Below are 16,556 nucleotides of genomic sequence, written 5' to 3'. Positions count from 1 at the left end.
TAAGAAAACAGTATTCAATTATCGAGAAAAACGGTTGACTTTTTTTTTTCTGTTAAAAAGACAACTCCCGCACTAAGAATTGCTCTTGTGTCGCGGGGACTTTTACAAACATACAAACAACGGACACAAAGCACAACCAGACCCGAAACAATTATTTGTGGATCGCAAAAATAATTGTTCCGTGTGGGAATCGAACCCGCGACTTCTCGACGCAGTGGTATCGGCGTGGCGACCTAAACCACTGCGCCACGGAAGCAGTCAACTATACATATCTTTCTTCACAACACTTTAATAATACGCCTACACTTTTTAAATAGCAATCACTTTGTACGCGTTTGTTAACAATTTTACATTCATAAACTTGTAGAAGCTCACGAATCGAGGAAGCCACAAAAGAAATTTCGTCATAATGTTCTTACTTTGTAAACTAAGTATGAACAGGCTCATTAACTGTTGCTCTGCCACGCCTTTTCCGTTAGTTCAATATAATGTAAGCCAACTAAAACTAAGTTCACCCGAATATATAAGAAAAGAAGTTTGTAGGCGATAAATAAATAAATCAGTGTTAGTAGTCATCAAGCAGTTTTATTTTGTAAGACTAAATCAATGCTTATTGACAGTAGGCTCAGCATACTGAAAATATCCAATCTATAAGTCATTACAGAATTCGGTCTGTTTTTTTTTTCTATCATCACACCTGTTCTACTAAAAAAAAGGGGTGTATGATTTACGCCTGTGTTTCGCTTTTTGCAATGTTGGTATGATATAATAGCGGGCGAGTTAATATTATATCAAATTTCGGGCGGGTATTGAAGATAATAAATAGAAAAACGCAAATAATACTTTGCCCGATCATGGAACTGAACCCAGATTTTCGTTATAAGCAATTGCATACACTTCTGCCCAGAACACAAAAACAGTTTCTTTAAATCTGTCCGATTTTTGTTAGATTGTAGTTCGAGGCGTCTGGTGACAGCTTATCCTCTTTTAAAAATGAAAACCTCATTTTAAGTACCCGACTCAAAAAGATGTCCATTTTTTACCGTAAGTATGTATTGTGTACGTCTGTTTAATATAGAAATTGTCCAAAGTATCTATTGGTATTGGATAAAAGTACCCCCAATATATGTATGACACCAATTCGTGTTTTTCTTAGAACTAATGAAAAGTTCGGCTATTACTAATTATATTGAAAAAATATAAAAACTTAATATTAAGTTTTATTCTTCTTCCATCACGTTTCAGACACCCGTAATAAGTGCTTATTAAATCGATGCCTATGCAATATAACTCATTACAGTTTCATGTTTTTATTCCATCGAGGTTTCTTGTATGCTGCTGACGTGCAGTACTACCTATATAATAGTATCGCTGTTTGCAAAGTTCAAGCCCTGGACATATTGGATTATATACAGGTAGGTACATAACGATATGTATATGAGCAATTACGTCAAATGCATTAATTGATTTATTGGTGACATGTTAAGTAGTGGTTAATTATTCATAGGTGTTTAGTCGTTGTTTTATTAGTACTTTATAAAAAAAAAGGTACTTCGAAAATGAAAATGAGATCTTTGGGTATAATTATTGTCTCTATTCGTCTTACGAACCCTCGGTTTCTGAGTTCATTAAGCGGTTGTTTATCGATTGAATAGCGGTTTTTCATATGAGTTTGACAAATAAAAAATAATACTTTATCTAATCTACAAATAAGATTTTGGTTAATAGTGCTTGACTCTACTTGTATCTAAGTGTGACCTTTTACTATATCTACCACTCTTTTACGAGATTTGTAAAAATTTGTCATCGTTAAGCGGTACCTCTCCAATATTGTTTATTTAAAAAAATATATGCTTGCTTAGTTCTCAAACAAATTCGAACTCAACAAAAACCCCTACCAAATAAAATAGATGCACTGTGATGACAGACTGTGATTTCTACATTAAAGAAACATTACCTATTTCTATATAAATCACAATTTGTATTAAATTAACAGGTTCCCTGTCCCATGAATCATATGTAATTCATGGGACATATTTTGTAACAAGCATTGTACGTTCATGAATCACATATGATCAAATTTAGAGCCAACTTAATGCCCCTTTTTTAAATGGACGTAGCAGGTTAATGCACATTTTTAGTATTGGGACGTATGGAGTACATCCTCTTGATTAGCAAATCAAATAAAACCACAGTGATTTATCAAATTATTTTAACAATTTACTAAAAAAAGAGTGGGACATATACGATACAAAAAAGTGGATTGTATGGGGACAGGGAACCTGTTAAAAGTGTCTGGTAGTTTTTGTTACATTAATTTTGATTATTTAAACGTTTATAATTCACAATAATTTAAATATTCTAAGTGCGGAAGGTGTCGTTTAAATTTAAATAAGTACTTAAGTAGTATTATAGTGTATTTACGCTTGTCAAAGTTCATAAATTTTCAGCTAAATGTTCTAATTAAACTCGTAAACAGTGATAAACAAAATCACTATGACAAGAAATCAGGATATGGGACAACATTGATATATTCAATAACAGTATAAAAGTCTATATTATTAGCAAATATTTTAGAAATTATTACTATTTCCTGAAAACAATAAAGGAGAGGATTTATGTAACAAAAACATATAAATAAATAAAAAACTAATTGTTTGAGGAAGACATCGTTTTATTTATTTATTTAGTTAATATATACATACGGGTATTATGTAAGGGACGTTGTCAATGACCTTATTTAAACATTTGTCAACAGTTCAAATATACGGAACAAATTGTGGAAAAACACAACCAAATTATAAATCGATACATTTAATTTTGTATTACATGTCACTTAGCAGTTTCATTTAACAATGTTAGTTAGTATTTTTGGAAACGTTATGCAAAGTTTTAAGTTTAAAATGAGATGATTTATGCGTAATACCTAAACGATCGTTTGTAGATAAATATTTACAGATACATAGTATACACACACTGTCCACACAAAGATAGACATTTAACAGTAATACAAAATAGTCGATTTTTTCATTATTGTCTGCATAACAAATATGAAAAAATTCACTATTTTTCTTTCGTACTCTTAACGTTAAAACGGCATCCTCAAGATCATATTACTGAGACTGTAATAGTTAGCCGGTTGAAATTCGAAACAATTATTAGATATCCAAGGGGTTCATCAAAGATTTCTTTTGCCATTTTTAAGAAAAAAATTACGGAATCTTTGGTGCATGACTCCAAATCGCACTAATCCGGATTTTGCATACTCTGTAGAATTAAAAAAAAGGTAATTTCGCAAACAACTTTGCGAAAAATCATTCGGTCTTTTATAATGAATGGAGAATCTTTCAAAGTCAATTCTTGGATAAAATTACTTATCTGACGATAGAAAATCAACCCTTAAAGTATTCAATTAATTGATAGTTGAAAATCAATGACTCTTAATGTTTTTATTTTTATTAATTAACTTGTATAGAGTGACAAATAATAATTACTTATGTATTTTATATACATATTGATGTCCCTGATTATTCGAGTATGTTTTGGTAAATAACTTATACTTTCCGAGCGTATTTTTTCATGCGTCTAAAGATTACACGCAAGGATTGAATGATAACATATTTTTTTTAGAACTCTGTTATTAGAAGTGACAGTGGCCTGAGGTAGCGGTTACGATTCTTGATCTCGGGTTTGATTCCCGGTAGAGGCAATGTAGTTGATCTAATTTGCTTTAAATTGGAACATTTCACAATTTTAACCCGTAATCTGGTAACATGCCTAATAAAAGGTAATATGACCCAACAATACAATTGACTTACATTGTACTTAGAGAAAAGTAGACGTGGTACATGTCTGCCTGCACCTTCGGGTTTAAAAGGCGTGATTATTATGTATGTTTGTTAGATTGATATCTTCGAACCTATAAATTCATAAGATATTGAACAGAATCAGCTGTACTTGAAGGTCAATCATTCAGAAAGTATCTGCTCAATTTAAATACAGATAATAGATCTGCGTAATAACTTAATTCCGGGAAGTGCGTGTTTTAAGTTAACGATCAAATAGTTATGATTTAATGATGATACGTGCGGATGTATCATCATTGTTCATTCAAGTGTAACCAGATTGAGATTCAGTGGACGACGGACGGCTCTTGCTTTTATTTTTTTTTACGAAATTACATTTCTTAATTCTACAGAGTACTGAGCACGCAAACATCGGCAAAGTTTACATAAAAATGGCAAGAAATTGCCTTTTTTGTATGGAAGCCGCCTTAGATAAATATTTGTTTTGAATTTCGACAACTTAACTATCACAGGCACAATAAATTTGTGAAGTTAAATAAAGCTTGCTTCGTCGTCAGTTTAGCAATAGTTAATGGAAAGGTACGAAATCACACGATTTTTGACACTCGACGGTATTCCGATGAGTCAGCTGATAATTTTATTCAGACATTCATGGTCTTTGAGTCAGTTGATCTGTTAGTCAAATAACTTTTCTTTTTTTATAGTAATGTGTGGAGATTTTAACATTAACATGAACATTATTCTCCGGATAGCTATCGTAAGTTACCAAATAATAAAATAATAATAATATACATGAGTCTGTTCGTACTTGAGCTAGGAAACAGATTTTTCTGTGGTTTTCACCCTTTAGAATATAAGCCAGGAAGTTTCAAGCGATGCCGGGCCGCTAGTATAACATAAACCACATCATAGGAACTACGTCAATAGCTCGATGTCGCAAATAACATGACAAATGCGTCAGTTTGTTTACAATTTCTTCAATGTTCCGCTGTTTCCATCCGTTTCCATTACATCTGATATTAACAATTTAAATCATTTATTTGAATAGTAAAATTGAAAGTCTTATAACTAAGTTAAATATAGCACAAATCACAATTCCATAAGAATAACAAAAAAAATGTCGAAAGTATTTTCCAACACAGTTTTAGCTTCTTCAGTTTAATTCTTCAATATTCACAAAATTCTACAACTTACTGTAAGCCAATGTCTAACGCTTCGACCTATCGGCAGGGAGCCCAGAAGTATGTTAATAATTGTTTAATGTATAACAAATTATCACCACCATTAACTTATCGCCAACACTACAGGAAACCTAACGTTTCATACCAAAAAAAGTACAGTAAAACTGACATATACCCAACTATAAATAAACAACTCGTCGATAGACTATAGGCTCAAGTATATTTAAAAGTATTTTATTATTTGGTAACTTACGATAGCTATCCGGAGAATAATGTTCATATTAATGTTTAATTTTTCACACATTACTATCAAAAAGAACAAGATTATTTGAATTATAGATCAGTTGACTAATAATATCAGCTGTTGAGTTTCAAAAATCGTGTCATTTTCTACCTTTCCATTAACTGTTGCTAAATTACTACTTCACATCACAAAGCACCGTCACGGCTTCTTTCCTCAACATTATTCCTAACAATATAGTTACATATTGACATCTATTTACCTTTCTCATTCTTCAAAGTCACCCCAATCTCTCTCAAGTAACCCCAAGACACTGCAGGTACCCTAAGTATTTAGTAAAATATATTTTTAGTGGTAAAATCAGTAACTGACACTGTGAACGCTAGAATTATTTAACATATGAATAGAATGGAGAAATACTCAAATTCATGAATCACTAAACACTTTTTGTGGCCATAAAATCGCGGTTCGACGGTTAAATAAATATGTTTTGTAGCGATTTCATTATTAAGTTAATAAGCCGTTAAATTTACGTATACTAAGCAATTAGAACACATAACTAAAACTCATTCTAAACTAGAAAAAATAAATATAATCTTTTATCATTAAGTATTTTACTTTCGATTGCTTATTATACCATCTGTGGTAGGAAACTAACCAGCTTAATTATACAATTTTAGCAATAGATTTGAAGGGTTTAGAATATAAATATTCTTTCAGTTTTAGATAACGAACTAACTCGAATAAGTTTTCACATTTAACCATTTTTTATAATACTATTTCATCGATTTGTGATTATAAGTCGGTAATATATAAGGAAAATTCAAGAAAGTTCTGCTTTTTTTATTCGTACTTAATTTTAAAGATTTACATATTTCTCTTCCGCTCTCCGCTATATTAAGCACCTCGCCTAAACCGTTTCATAGCCAAAGTCACACCGAATTGTACTAATCCCAACATATCGTGATTACGAAACAGTAATAAGTGAGTAGAGGCATTATATGTATATTAAGCGTATTTCAATATAATGAGGTCATAATACACGTAATTGCCAGTAACACTTGTAAGAGCGGGGAAAGAACATTGTTTAGTCTTAAGAGAGCAACCATCTTTAGGTATGTAACCTCCTTCAGCTACATTTGAAATATAGAATCTAAGAAAAATAAAACATGGCTGTAGAAAAAAAAGAATGAAATGGCGCGTTTATCGAGATTCAATTTTAAATTCAAATGTTCGATCGATTTTTTTATGTTTTAAAAACTAAATTTTTATTGTATTTTTCTAATTTGTGTCCTGAAAGTGTTATGAAATAGTGATTTTGACAACTGTGAGTGTTTTCTAATAAATTATTTAGAGTTAGTTTTTGGTAATGACATAATTGGAGTCAAAGTCCGTAAACTAGTTCATTAAAAATTATAACGAAGCGAAAAAATGCGTGTCATCGTCAATAATCTTATTTTAAAATAATTATTGCTTGTTTAGTAATTTTGTTATAAATTTAGAGTAGTGATTGCAACTGTGTGATAACCTGAATATGTTCAAAATTTGTGCATTGTGCAATATTTCTTTCATTTTTCTCCAAAATACGAGTGCCGGGCAAAAAAAAATTCACCTTTAAAAAATGATATTTTTTAAAACCTATATCCATAGAATACTAAAAAAACTACCAAATGTAACCTATAACCCCCGGTGTCCGAGTACATTTAGCGGTAGTTTATCTATTCAATTGCGTTTTTTTAAATACATGAGTTTACACGCTGTTGAGTAGATAAACTACTAGTACTCAGAAACCGGGGCTTAGTAATTTAGTACAATAAAACGAGGGTCATCAGCATCGAGAAGAACTCTAATTAAAGTCGAATTTTAAATAAAGTTGGTTTTCAAGACTTTTCGACTTCTGTCTTCGTCACGGGAAGAGACCGTCCCAGCGTCAAAGTTATTGAAACCATTCTCAACCTTTTCGTTTTCTACAGCAATATGACGTCACTCCTGGTGGAAGAGGAGCCCAGCAGCTTCAACGCGAGGCTGGTGTTCTACCCGCTATTGTTCCTGGCTACGGGCATGTGGCTGTTCCACCGATGGCAGCAGCAGACCAGGCTATACCGGATGGGCAACAAGATCCCAGGGCCTGATACAGTACCGTTCTTTGGAAATGCTCTCATGGCTTTCTTTAAGAAACCTGATCGTAAGTGATTTAATTATCTCTTTTTATTACCATTGGTAGAGCAAATTATGAGGTCTTAGATATCATAATATTAAATTTTTGCGTCTGTTTGTTTGCTTTCAACAACAATCTGTTTCACGAGAGGATGTATGTTGTATATTGGAATCCCATAAATGTGAATCAAGTTGTGATACAGCAGTTAAAATGCTGAAATTACTCCAAAATGTAATGTTTGAAGAAATAATGATTTTAATCACGCATCAATTACTTCGTGCAAAAGTTATAATAATTACTTTTAACTAACCAATAAAATAAATTCGACTAACGCTTGCTAGAAATCAATTAAATAGTCCTAAGAATATTATTGTCCATCATTTTGCAAATTTCGTCTATTCTGATTCAGCTGTTTAGCACCTTCGCTTTTATAACATTAGTATAGATTCCAAAACTAAAAGTTTCCATTTTCAGATTGTAATTTTCAATAGCCTTGAATTAAATTTCAGTTCGATTTCCGCGTAGTTTATATTATTATTAGTTTGATTAACAAAATGCATTATTCATTGTACAGTCATATTATGCGTTATTTGTATTTAATATGCATGTAGAAAATGAAAGAAATTCTATGCAGCTATTGTTTACGAAGTCCGTTTTTTGCAATTTCATAATTGTCTATTTCTGCAATACACTGAAACTAAAAGATAAATATGATTAACGAACTAGTTCCTGCCTGCGACTCCGTTCACGTGGACTATATTTCTATAATCTATAGCCGTGTACAAAAAGCTACACGACTGCCAAATTTTATCAAAATCTGTCCAGTAGTTTTGTATGGTTTTGTAATAAGCATCCATCCAAAAATCCAAACTATAGCGTTTATAATCCAAGTGTGATATGATAATTAAGATTAGGGATCTGATTAACAATGAACTAAGAATTACGTTCACAAAGTTGCAACTAGGATCCTAACCTAACTCAACTAAGAATTAAAGATGGTAGCCTCGGTGCATAATGCATTGTTCACTTCAATTGTATTAGTTGAATTAAATAATTGATACTAGATTAGCGCGTATCTATTAATGTTCGACTTAAGTAGGAATGTTTATATAACGTTCCATTTGAATTTGCGGTAAAAGTTCAAAATATTCTTAGAGGAAATGGAAATGGTTTTTGTAAATACTGTTAAAAACTGATTAAAATTGTATGAATCTAAAAATTTTCACTACCACTATATGAAAATCTTACACACATTTATTCCTAGAGAATAATATATCAGCAGTGTTCATTAATGCGCTCAGCGTAAAATAAATAAGATAGAACCAATTTATTTTTAAGCAATCCAATGCAATTAAATATCCAAGTTAATTCCCGAATAATGTTCTGTTTTCTTGTTGTCAGAGTTCATAAACATCGCTTGGAAGTTTGCGGATAAATACGGGTTCGTAGTCCGCGGCTGGCTTGGTTCCAAGCTGGTGATCTTCATGGCTAACCCTGAGGATGTGGAGGTCATACTGAACAGCCACGTACACATCGACAAAGCGTCTGACTACAGGTTCTTTGAACCTTGGCTAGGAGAAGGTCTGCTTATCAGTTCAGGTAAGATGCCTTGAAATCGTAAGATTCCTTGGTGTATTTATCATATTAAAGTGATCTGATTGGTACTTGCTTAGATTTTACATACGAAATCACTTTTTTCTGATCGATACAGTCACTGAATTGTTTGTTAGCTTGTGTTTTGGCTGAAAACTATAATTAAATTAGAGCATTGATGAGGCATGTACATGATACATAACCGTACATAATGAATTTATAAAAAAAAAGTCTTAATTGTTTCAAAAGCGCTTCTGACGTTCAAGATTTGTAAATCATTACTTACATATATTTATTATGCATTTTTTTACTAGAATTTGTACAAGATGCTTGCTTCCTTTCCTTCAGGTCAAAAATGGCGATCACATAGAAAGATGATCGCGCCTACATTCCACATCAACATTTTGAAATCCTTTGTGGACGTTTTCAACCAAAACAGCAGGAATGTCGTTGAGAAACTACGCCCAGAGATCGGGAAAACTTTTGATGTTCACGATCATATGAGCGAAGTCACTGTAGATATCTTGCTGGGTAAGTTTATTCATCTTTACTCTACAGACAATAAAGAATATGTCACTAGTACTATATATACTTAAGTCCAAAATGGTGAATCTATTGATACCTTTTGATGACCATAATTACCAGCTAATCTGTAAAACTTGTTTCAAAGATACATGGATTTATGTTAACTTGCCATAAGGCGACTAGCCCTTTTAGCTGCATAAAATATGCAATTGGCACATATAAAATATAATATGTTGATAGCTTATTGTCAACTTAATAACTTATTGAAACTTTTCAGAAACTGCCATGGGCATCACTAAGAAAACTCAAGACAAATCTGGATTTGATTACGCGATGGCAGTTATGAAGTAAGTAAATAACTTAAAAATCTTCTAACTGGTCGTTGTTACTCGGCCGAAACGTCATGAAAAAAGGTATTTTTACCTTTACATTTTCATTACCTGCCCGTTTTTTGATTATAATATTGTTTGTTTTTTAATTTGAAACAGGGAAAATTACCGAATTCACGGAACTTCACGAGTGAATAGTCGACCTTCGACCACTAACGATAACAATGCTTTTGTAATTGAATAAATTATTGTTTATTTTCAGAATGTGCGACATTATCCATCAAAGGCATTTCAAATTCTGGCTGCGATTAGACTTCTGTTTTAAGTTACACCCGTTGTATAAGACGCAGCAGAAACTTTTGGATATTATCCATGGACTTACTAATAAGGTGCAAACAACATTTTCTTAGAACCATAGCATTTCAATGATTTTTTTCAACGATGTTACTAAGTTGAGTTCTTCAGTATAATTGGAACTGTCTCATTTTTATGAAAAACCTAGCCAATTTTATGTGGTTCGCTACTATTGCTTGATTAAAAAATTACTATTAGTTTATAAAAGATTGAGATAATGCAGCATGTAATGGATATTTCAACAAAAGGAGCCACTGATCCTATCAAAATTATATAAGTTCGAACAAAATACTTCCTTTCCTTAACCAACATCAAATATAAATTCCAGGTAATTAAGAACAAAAAACAAACCTACTTCGAAAACAAAGCGAAAGGTATCATTCCTCCTACAATAGAAGAACTAACAAGGACCAAGGACGGCGAGGACGGTGAAGGAGTTCTAGCTAATAATGTTAAAACTGTCTCCGATACTGTCTTCAAAGGGTACCGCGACGATCTGGATATTAACGATGAAAACGATGTTGGTAAGTAATATTTAATTTACTCTAAAGATTTGGCATTATGTTAGATTATTGAATTACGGGTACATTTATCCTTTATGAAGAGATCATACATCCTTTTTGAAAAGTGTTAAATATTTTTTTATTTAGCAACATAAATTATTTTTGTATGTCTTGTTTAGAAACGAAAATATAGGAAATAAAAGGAAGCTTCTCTAGATTTTGAATTTTTATAAGAAATATCCATCAGTGCAAGGTTTTTGTCCTTATAGCTGCAATTACACAGCAAAAGGTGTATTAACATAATTATCTACCTATACCATCGTGTGTAACTTTGTGTGATTTAATTTAAAAAATCATTTTATCTATGGCAGCGAAAAATATGGAGCATCGAGTGTATAAAAGGGCCTAATAGATAAGTTATGAATCACGTGCGAGACGTCAATTAAATATTTTAATAACACCGAATTAATATTTAATAATTTTATTAGTTCGCTACCTACTACTATTATATCGAAAGCACACGACCTTAACAATAAAAATACTGATTTATAAAGATTATACCCCATTTTACACCGATATTATTTACATCAACTATAATCCGGAACAATAAACATTAAATTAATATTTGTAACAGTTATTTTTATCGATATTTAACGGCGAAATGATTTGTTCAACTGGTTATGAACTATTATATAAAGAGTCATAAAATATAATTGTTGTTGATGTCAAATTATGATATATCAAAAAATAATTTTATACCGACCTTGACCTGTGGCACATATCGACCTTATTTTTTGCTTGTTTAAAAATAATTTCCTTGCTGTCTGATATTAACTCGAAACTTTACATACGACTCCACTCGGATTTCGTGTCTCATTTAAATTTAAATCCTATCCCCCTAAATTATAATTTCTTAAATCCCCAAAACTGTGTATCGATCCTGAGACACTGAATACACACAATATGTATTTCTGTATAAGTATAAAACACTATACAAAATACATATATTATTATGTGTGTTTTTACGCTACAGGAATAATATTTTTGCAAAACATCGCATTTTAATAAGCAAAACATTGCTATAATGCCCAGAATTTTCAGGATCTCGTGCTAAATTTAAGTAGAGACACATCTCCTAGGCTTTTTATCATTTTGTTTGTATTTTCAGGTGAGAAGAAACGTCTGGCTTTCTTGGACTTGATGATAGAATCAGCTCAAAATGGAACACACAATATCAGCGACCACGAGATCAAAGAGGAAGTCGATACTATCATGTTTGAGGTAGGTTCACGACTAATATCTGTTTACAATGCGTGGTTTGGCAGTTCGGCCCAGGGACTCTTGTCATTTTTTTATTGTGTTGTAGTCAACCACAACACAATAAAAAAAATATAGAGAGGTAAAAAACAACTAAGGCCTTCTTCTTCTTCTTCTTTCTCAAGGAGAAGAAGGCTTTAGTTGTTTTTAGCTCTATGGCCCCAGACGCTACGACACCACTGTCCGATTACATTTATAATACCTTTATAACCTACTCTGCTGAAGACTAATTTAATTGTAGAAGACTCAACGCAGAAAATAGTCTAGTGATTAACATATGCTCGTTGCAATATTTAAACTCGGTATCACCACTTCGGGAGAACTACCGGATAGATTATCAGATGAAATTTTGACTAACTCATACATTTGCTGTTACATTATCTACCAGGGAGGATATTTGTCAATGATTAAAAATTCTGCCTCAATAGAAAACATCGTTCAGTGTATGACTTGCGGAACGACGTCTTCTGGGTTCGACTTGAACAGAAAACTAAAAAAATGGTGTGATCCACATAAAAAAAATTTATGTCGCGTCCATGATTTGCATGTTTTAATTCAACTATAAATTGGGAGTAGTCTTAAAAAAATACCCAATGTAAACTGCAAGTCATGGCTCGATGACCCATTCCGTAAACTTGACCGCTGCCCATATCAGAACAGATTCTAAGATTCTTATGTCTATGCAACTTTTTCATTCATTTTGAAAATTTAAATATTTTGACAAAATATTTAATTTATTTTGGGGTCCCCGTGACGGAGAAACACACGAAAATCGCGCCTTTTTCAAGACTTTTACAAAATACTCATAAATAATTTTAAATACTCTAACTTCTTCCACGTCTTTTCTGCTGCAGGTAATAAATGGATACAACGATCAACGGAACATTCTTTTAATGCAAAAAAATCTAGTTATTATTTATAAACTGTATAAGATACTACCTCCTACAAAAAAGCAAAACCTGGAAACTCAGAATTTTCCAATATCTTTAAAGTCAGCAAAATCTAGACAAGCCAAGAAATCGAAAATTCCAATACCAATTCTTTTAGCACCTATGGTTTCAGCACCTAAACCCTTTTTATTTCCTATAGTTTAGGTGCCGAGACTACTTTATTTGGAATACTTCACCTTTAAATGTATCTTACACGTTAACCTACCTAATTACGTTTCAAATATAAACAATAAAATTACCAAGACCTTTTCCCCATCCCCAGGGTCACGACACCACAGCAGCTGGGTCCAGCTTCGTGATGTGTCTCCTGGGCCTCCACCACGACATACAAGACAAGGTGTACGAGGAACTGTACCAGATATTCGGCGACTCCGACCGTCCGGCCACTTTCTACGATACCCTTGAGATGAAGTACTTGGAGAGGGTGATCTTGGAGACCCTGAGGATGTACCCACCTGTACCTATTATTGCGAGGGAGTTGAAACACGATGCTAAAATTGGTAAGTGTAATAAAAACTTTTACGAACTTGGTTTATTTAAATTGATTTGTAAAATGATATGTTTTGAAAATTTTGCTTCGGTCTGCCACGTTATTTTCTGAGAACAGTTTTTCTTATTACGCAACGATTAAATTACATTTGGCTGCTAGATGTATTGAATTGAAACGAATCTATGTGTTTGATAGATGACATTTTAAACATTATATGAATAACAATGTATTGATTGCTATAACTTAAGAAGCTGCTTTTATACCAGTTACTCAAAATCCGCAACAAAAATATGTTGCAACGGAGCTTAGTTTTATAGAATCTAATAGTAAACAAAATGTTTACAAAGTTTAACGCAAATCGCAAAAGTCTCATAATTTTGGTCATAATTATGAAAATAGCTTTATTAAGGGCACAACTGGCAACATAAGCGTATTATTAATGTAGCATATTTTTTGCCACAACCATATGGCACGTGCCAATATTGCGTGGCAACATTAGTAATCAGATCCCGTCGTCATAGCAACGACCTACGTCACTATAGATCCGCTATGTGTAATGGCATGTTATTGATGAGCTTTATGAGCAACGACCATGTTATGTTAATCTATACCTACTCTTTTTTATGATATGGAAAGTTTCAATAGTCAAGGTTGCACTAAAAAAACATAGTCCGGGCAGTGGGAGATGTTTGTCACTGATCAAGAGGCCACGGGTACCCGTGATCCGTCATGACGGGATAATGCCCAAGCTATCGAAGTGATTTTTCAATTTTGGTATGCAAATAAATGTTCATAATAGTGGACCGGAATTTAAATTATTTGGCCGGTATTTCACAAAAGACTTTAGAGAATAACTTTTATAATGAAACAAGAATATTTCATAAACTTCTTCCTGCACCTTGAGTTAAAGTCGCGGGAATTAAAGATCTATATTTTTCACTCGACGCTAAATGTATGCACAGATTAAATTTATTTTACACTAATCTAAATAGTTACACATACTTGAAAACCGGCTATCCTACAAGGAGCTTGTAGGGAACATAGCTAATGGCGTTATTTTGTCTCTGCCTACCCCAAGAGTAAAATGGCGTGAATTTATAAACTTAAAATAATATCTAAGCTAAATAATATTTGTTCTATTCCAGTAACAAACGGCTACGTGCTCCCAGCTGGAGCGACAGTGGTCATCTGTCCGTACGGCATCCACCGTCACCCCAAACACTACAAGGACCCTGATACCTTCAACCCAGACAACTTCTTGCCAGAGAACATGGCGAACAGACATTACTACAGTTATATTCCTTTCAGTGCTGGACCCAGGAGTTGCGTTGGTAAGTTCAGATAACTTTTTCTAAATTATTATTCCGTGACTTCTGAAGAACGCGACCATTTTGATCAGGTGTAAATTAAATAAACTGAAAAATTCAGTTCTAGTTTTCGTTTACAGTTTTAAAATGACTATAGATACATTCTTTTTTTTCGGGATAAGAAGCCAAGCCAATTAAGTTTCTGAGCGCACAATGTAGTGGTAGTTATGGAAACATCGCGTCGTTCGCGTGTGTTTTTGGGATTAATATTAATTCTTCTCTAGCAAATATATCTTCCACCTTTACACAACATACATACTACTAACTAGTAACTACCTCAGTTAAAGCTTGTCACCCGTCATTGGGTCTTAAAATGATTGATTTACATTTGCAGACTATACCTTGAAAACAACATATCACGTCAAAAGAAACTAACTTCAATAACTAGTTATCAGTGAAAAAAGCGGCGCCTAATTCTTTCAAACCGGTCCTCAATTATTATTGTAATATTGCGTAACAGTGATTAATATTGTATAAAAAGACTTATGGCATAATTACATTAGGTTGACTAACGACAAAAAACTTTCGATGAGGTGAAACCGCAGAAACAAAGTGATTATAGTTTTATTAGACTTGATTTGTTTGTTTGTATTGTTTGCTTACCAGAATAGTTTTGGCTGCAAAGTAAGTAATTTAATTTATGAACTGTACTTTTAAATAATAACCGCTGTGCGATTTTCTGTCGGAGATTATATTTTTTATCTACGGAAATAACGAATAATCAAGACTAACGTTTAAAATAGTTCCTACGGCACCCGCTAGAAGTGCTATTGATACAAAATTTGTCGACCAGTCTTACCGAAAGGGTATCGTGTTATAACCCAGGTATTGGGTTGTGGAGGTCAGATAGGCAGTCGCTCCATGTAAAACAATGGTATCCAGCTGCATCCGGTGAGACTGGAAGCCGACTCCAACAAAGTTTGGAACAAAGGCTAAGCCTATATATGTCCATAGTGGTATCCAATCCGACTGATGTTGTAAACCTCTTCAGAGGTTAAACATCATTTTTGGGAACAAAAAATAGACTTTTTTATTTAGTGTGAACAATTCTTTACTCATGCATTTATAATATATTCGACGTGGTTATCTCTATTCCGTGGTAGTAATTGATAACACGTGTAGCGCTACAGCTTGTCCAGTCACTATGCCACTACAATGTGGTTTTTGAATATCAAAATCTGATTATTGCACAATGTGTGCACACTTTTATTAATATGGCGCGGACAACATTTCAACTCATATTTGACAAAAACACGACACACCTGTATTTAAACACTGTACTATATTTTAAACAGGTATTGAAGAAAATCAAAATGCTATCACCTTATGTAACCATTCTGGTAGACTTAAGGCCGCGCCCCTCTCTTGTTATGCAAAGAGTCAGGCAAAGAGACCAGTATACCGTAGACTAATAATAACTTTAAACTTAATTTTAATTTCAGGTCGCAAGTACGCATTGCTGAAACTGAAAATCCTGCTGTCAACAATCCTAAGGAACTACAGATGTGTATCAGAAATCCCCGAAGAGAAATTCAAACTGACTGCTGACATCATTCTCAAGAGATCTGACGGTTTTAGAATCAAAATAGAACCAAGAAAGCGAGTACCGACTGGCGCCCTTTAAATATAAGTTTTATATTGGAATAACTGTATAATTAGCCAATAAACTATTAATATTAAATACGCAGTAGTTTTCTTTTGAATGAGTTAAATGTGATTCTATTAGTATATTGTAAACATAT

General features: G+C 33.0%; 1 protein-coding gene across 2 annotated transcripts; it reads left to right on the top strand.

Moving 5' to 3' along the window:
• The first annotated feature begins 1,296 nt into the window (after positions 1-1,296).
• Positions 1,297-16,497, top strand: LOC142974042 (cytochrome P450 4g15-like). 2 transcript variants are annotated; one of them, XM_076116143.1, is made up of 11 exons: positions 1,297-1,415; positions 7,202-7,413; positions 8,788-8,985; positions 9,328-9,510; positions 9,782-9,851; positions 10,096-10,222; positions 10,516-10,711; positions 11,859-11,971; positions 13,220-13,457; positions 14,593-14,778; positions 16,257-16,497. In XM_076116143.1, the coding sequence occupies exons 1-11, from the start codon at positions 1,333-1,335 to the stop codon at positions 16,436-16,438; spliced, it is 1,788 nt and encodes a 595-aa protein (XP_075972258.1). In that variant the 5' UTR covers positions 1,297-1,332; the 3' UTR covers positions 16,439-16,497. The 2 variants fall into 2 exon arrangements, with proteins under 2 accessions (XP_075972258.1, XP_075972259.1); XM_076116144.1 differs by lacking the exon at positions 1,297-1,415 and adding an exon at positions 6,284-6,343.
• Positions 16,498-16,556: the final 59 nt, after the last annotated feature.

The sequence above is a fragment of the Anticarsia gemmatalis genome, chromosome 7, assembly GCF_050436995.1.
Source record: "Anticarsia gemmatalis isolate Benzon Research Colony breed Stoneville strain chromosome 7, ilAntGemm2 primary, whole genome shotgun sequence".
Lineage (NCBI taxonomy): Eukaryota > Metazoa > Arthropoda > Insecta > Lepidoptera > Erebidae > Anticarsia > Anticarsia gemmatalis.
The sequence above is the reverse complement of the archived record's forward strand: the minus strand, read 5'-3'. Positions and strand labels throughout refer to the sequence as shown.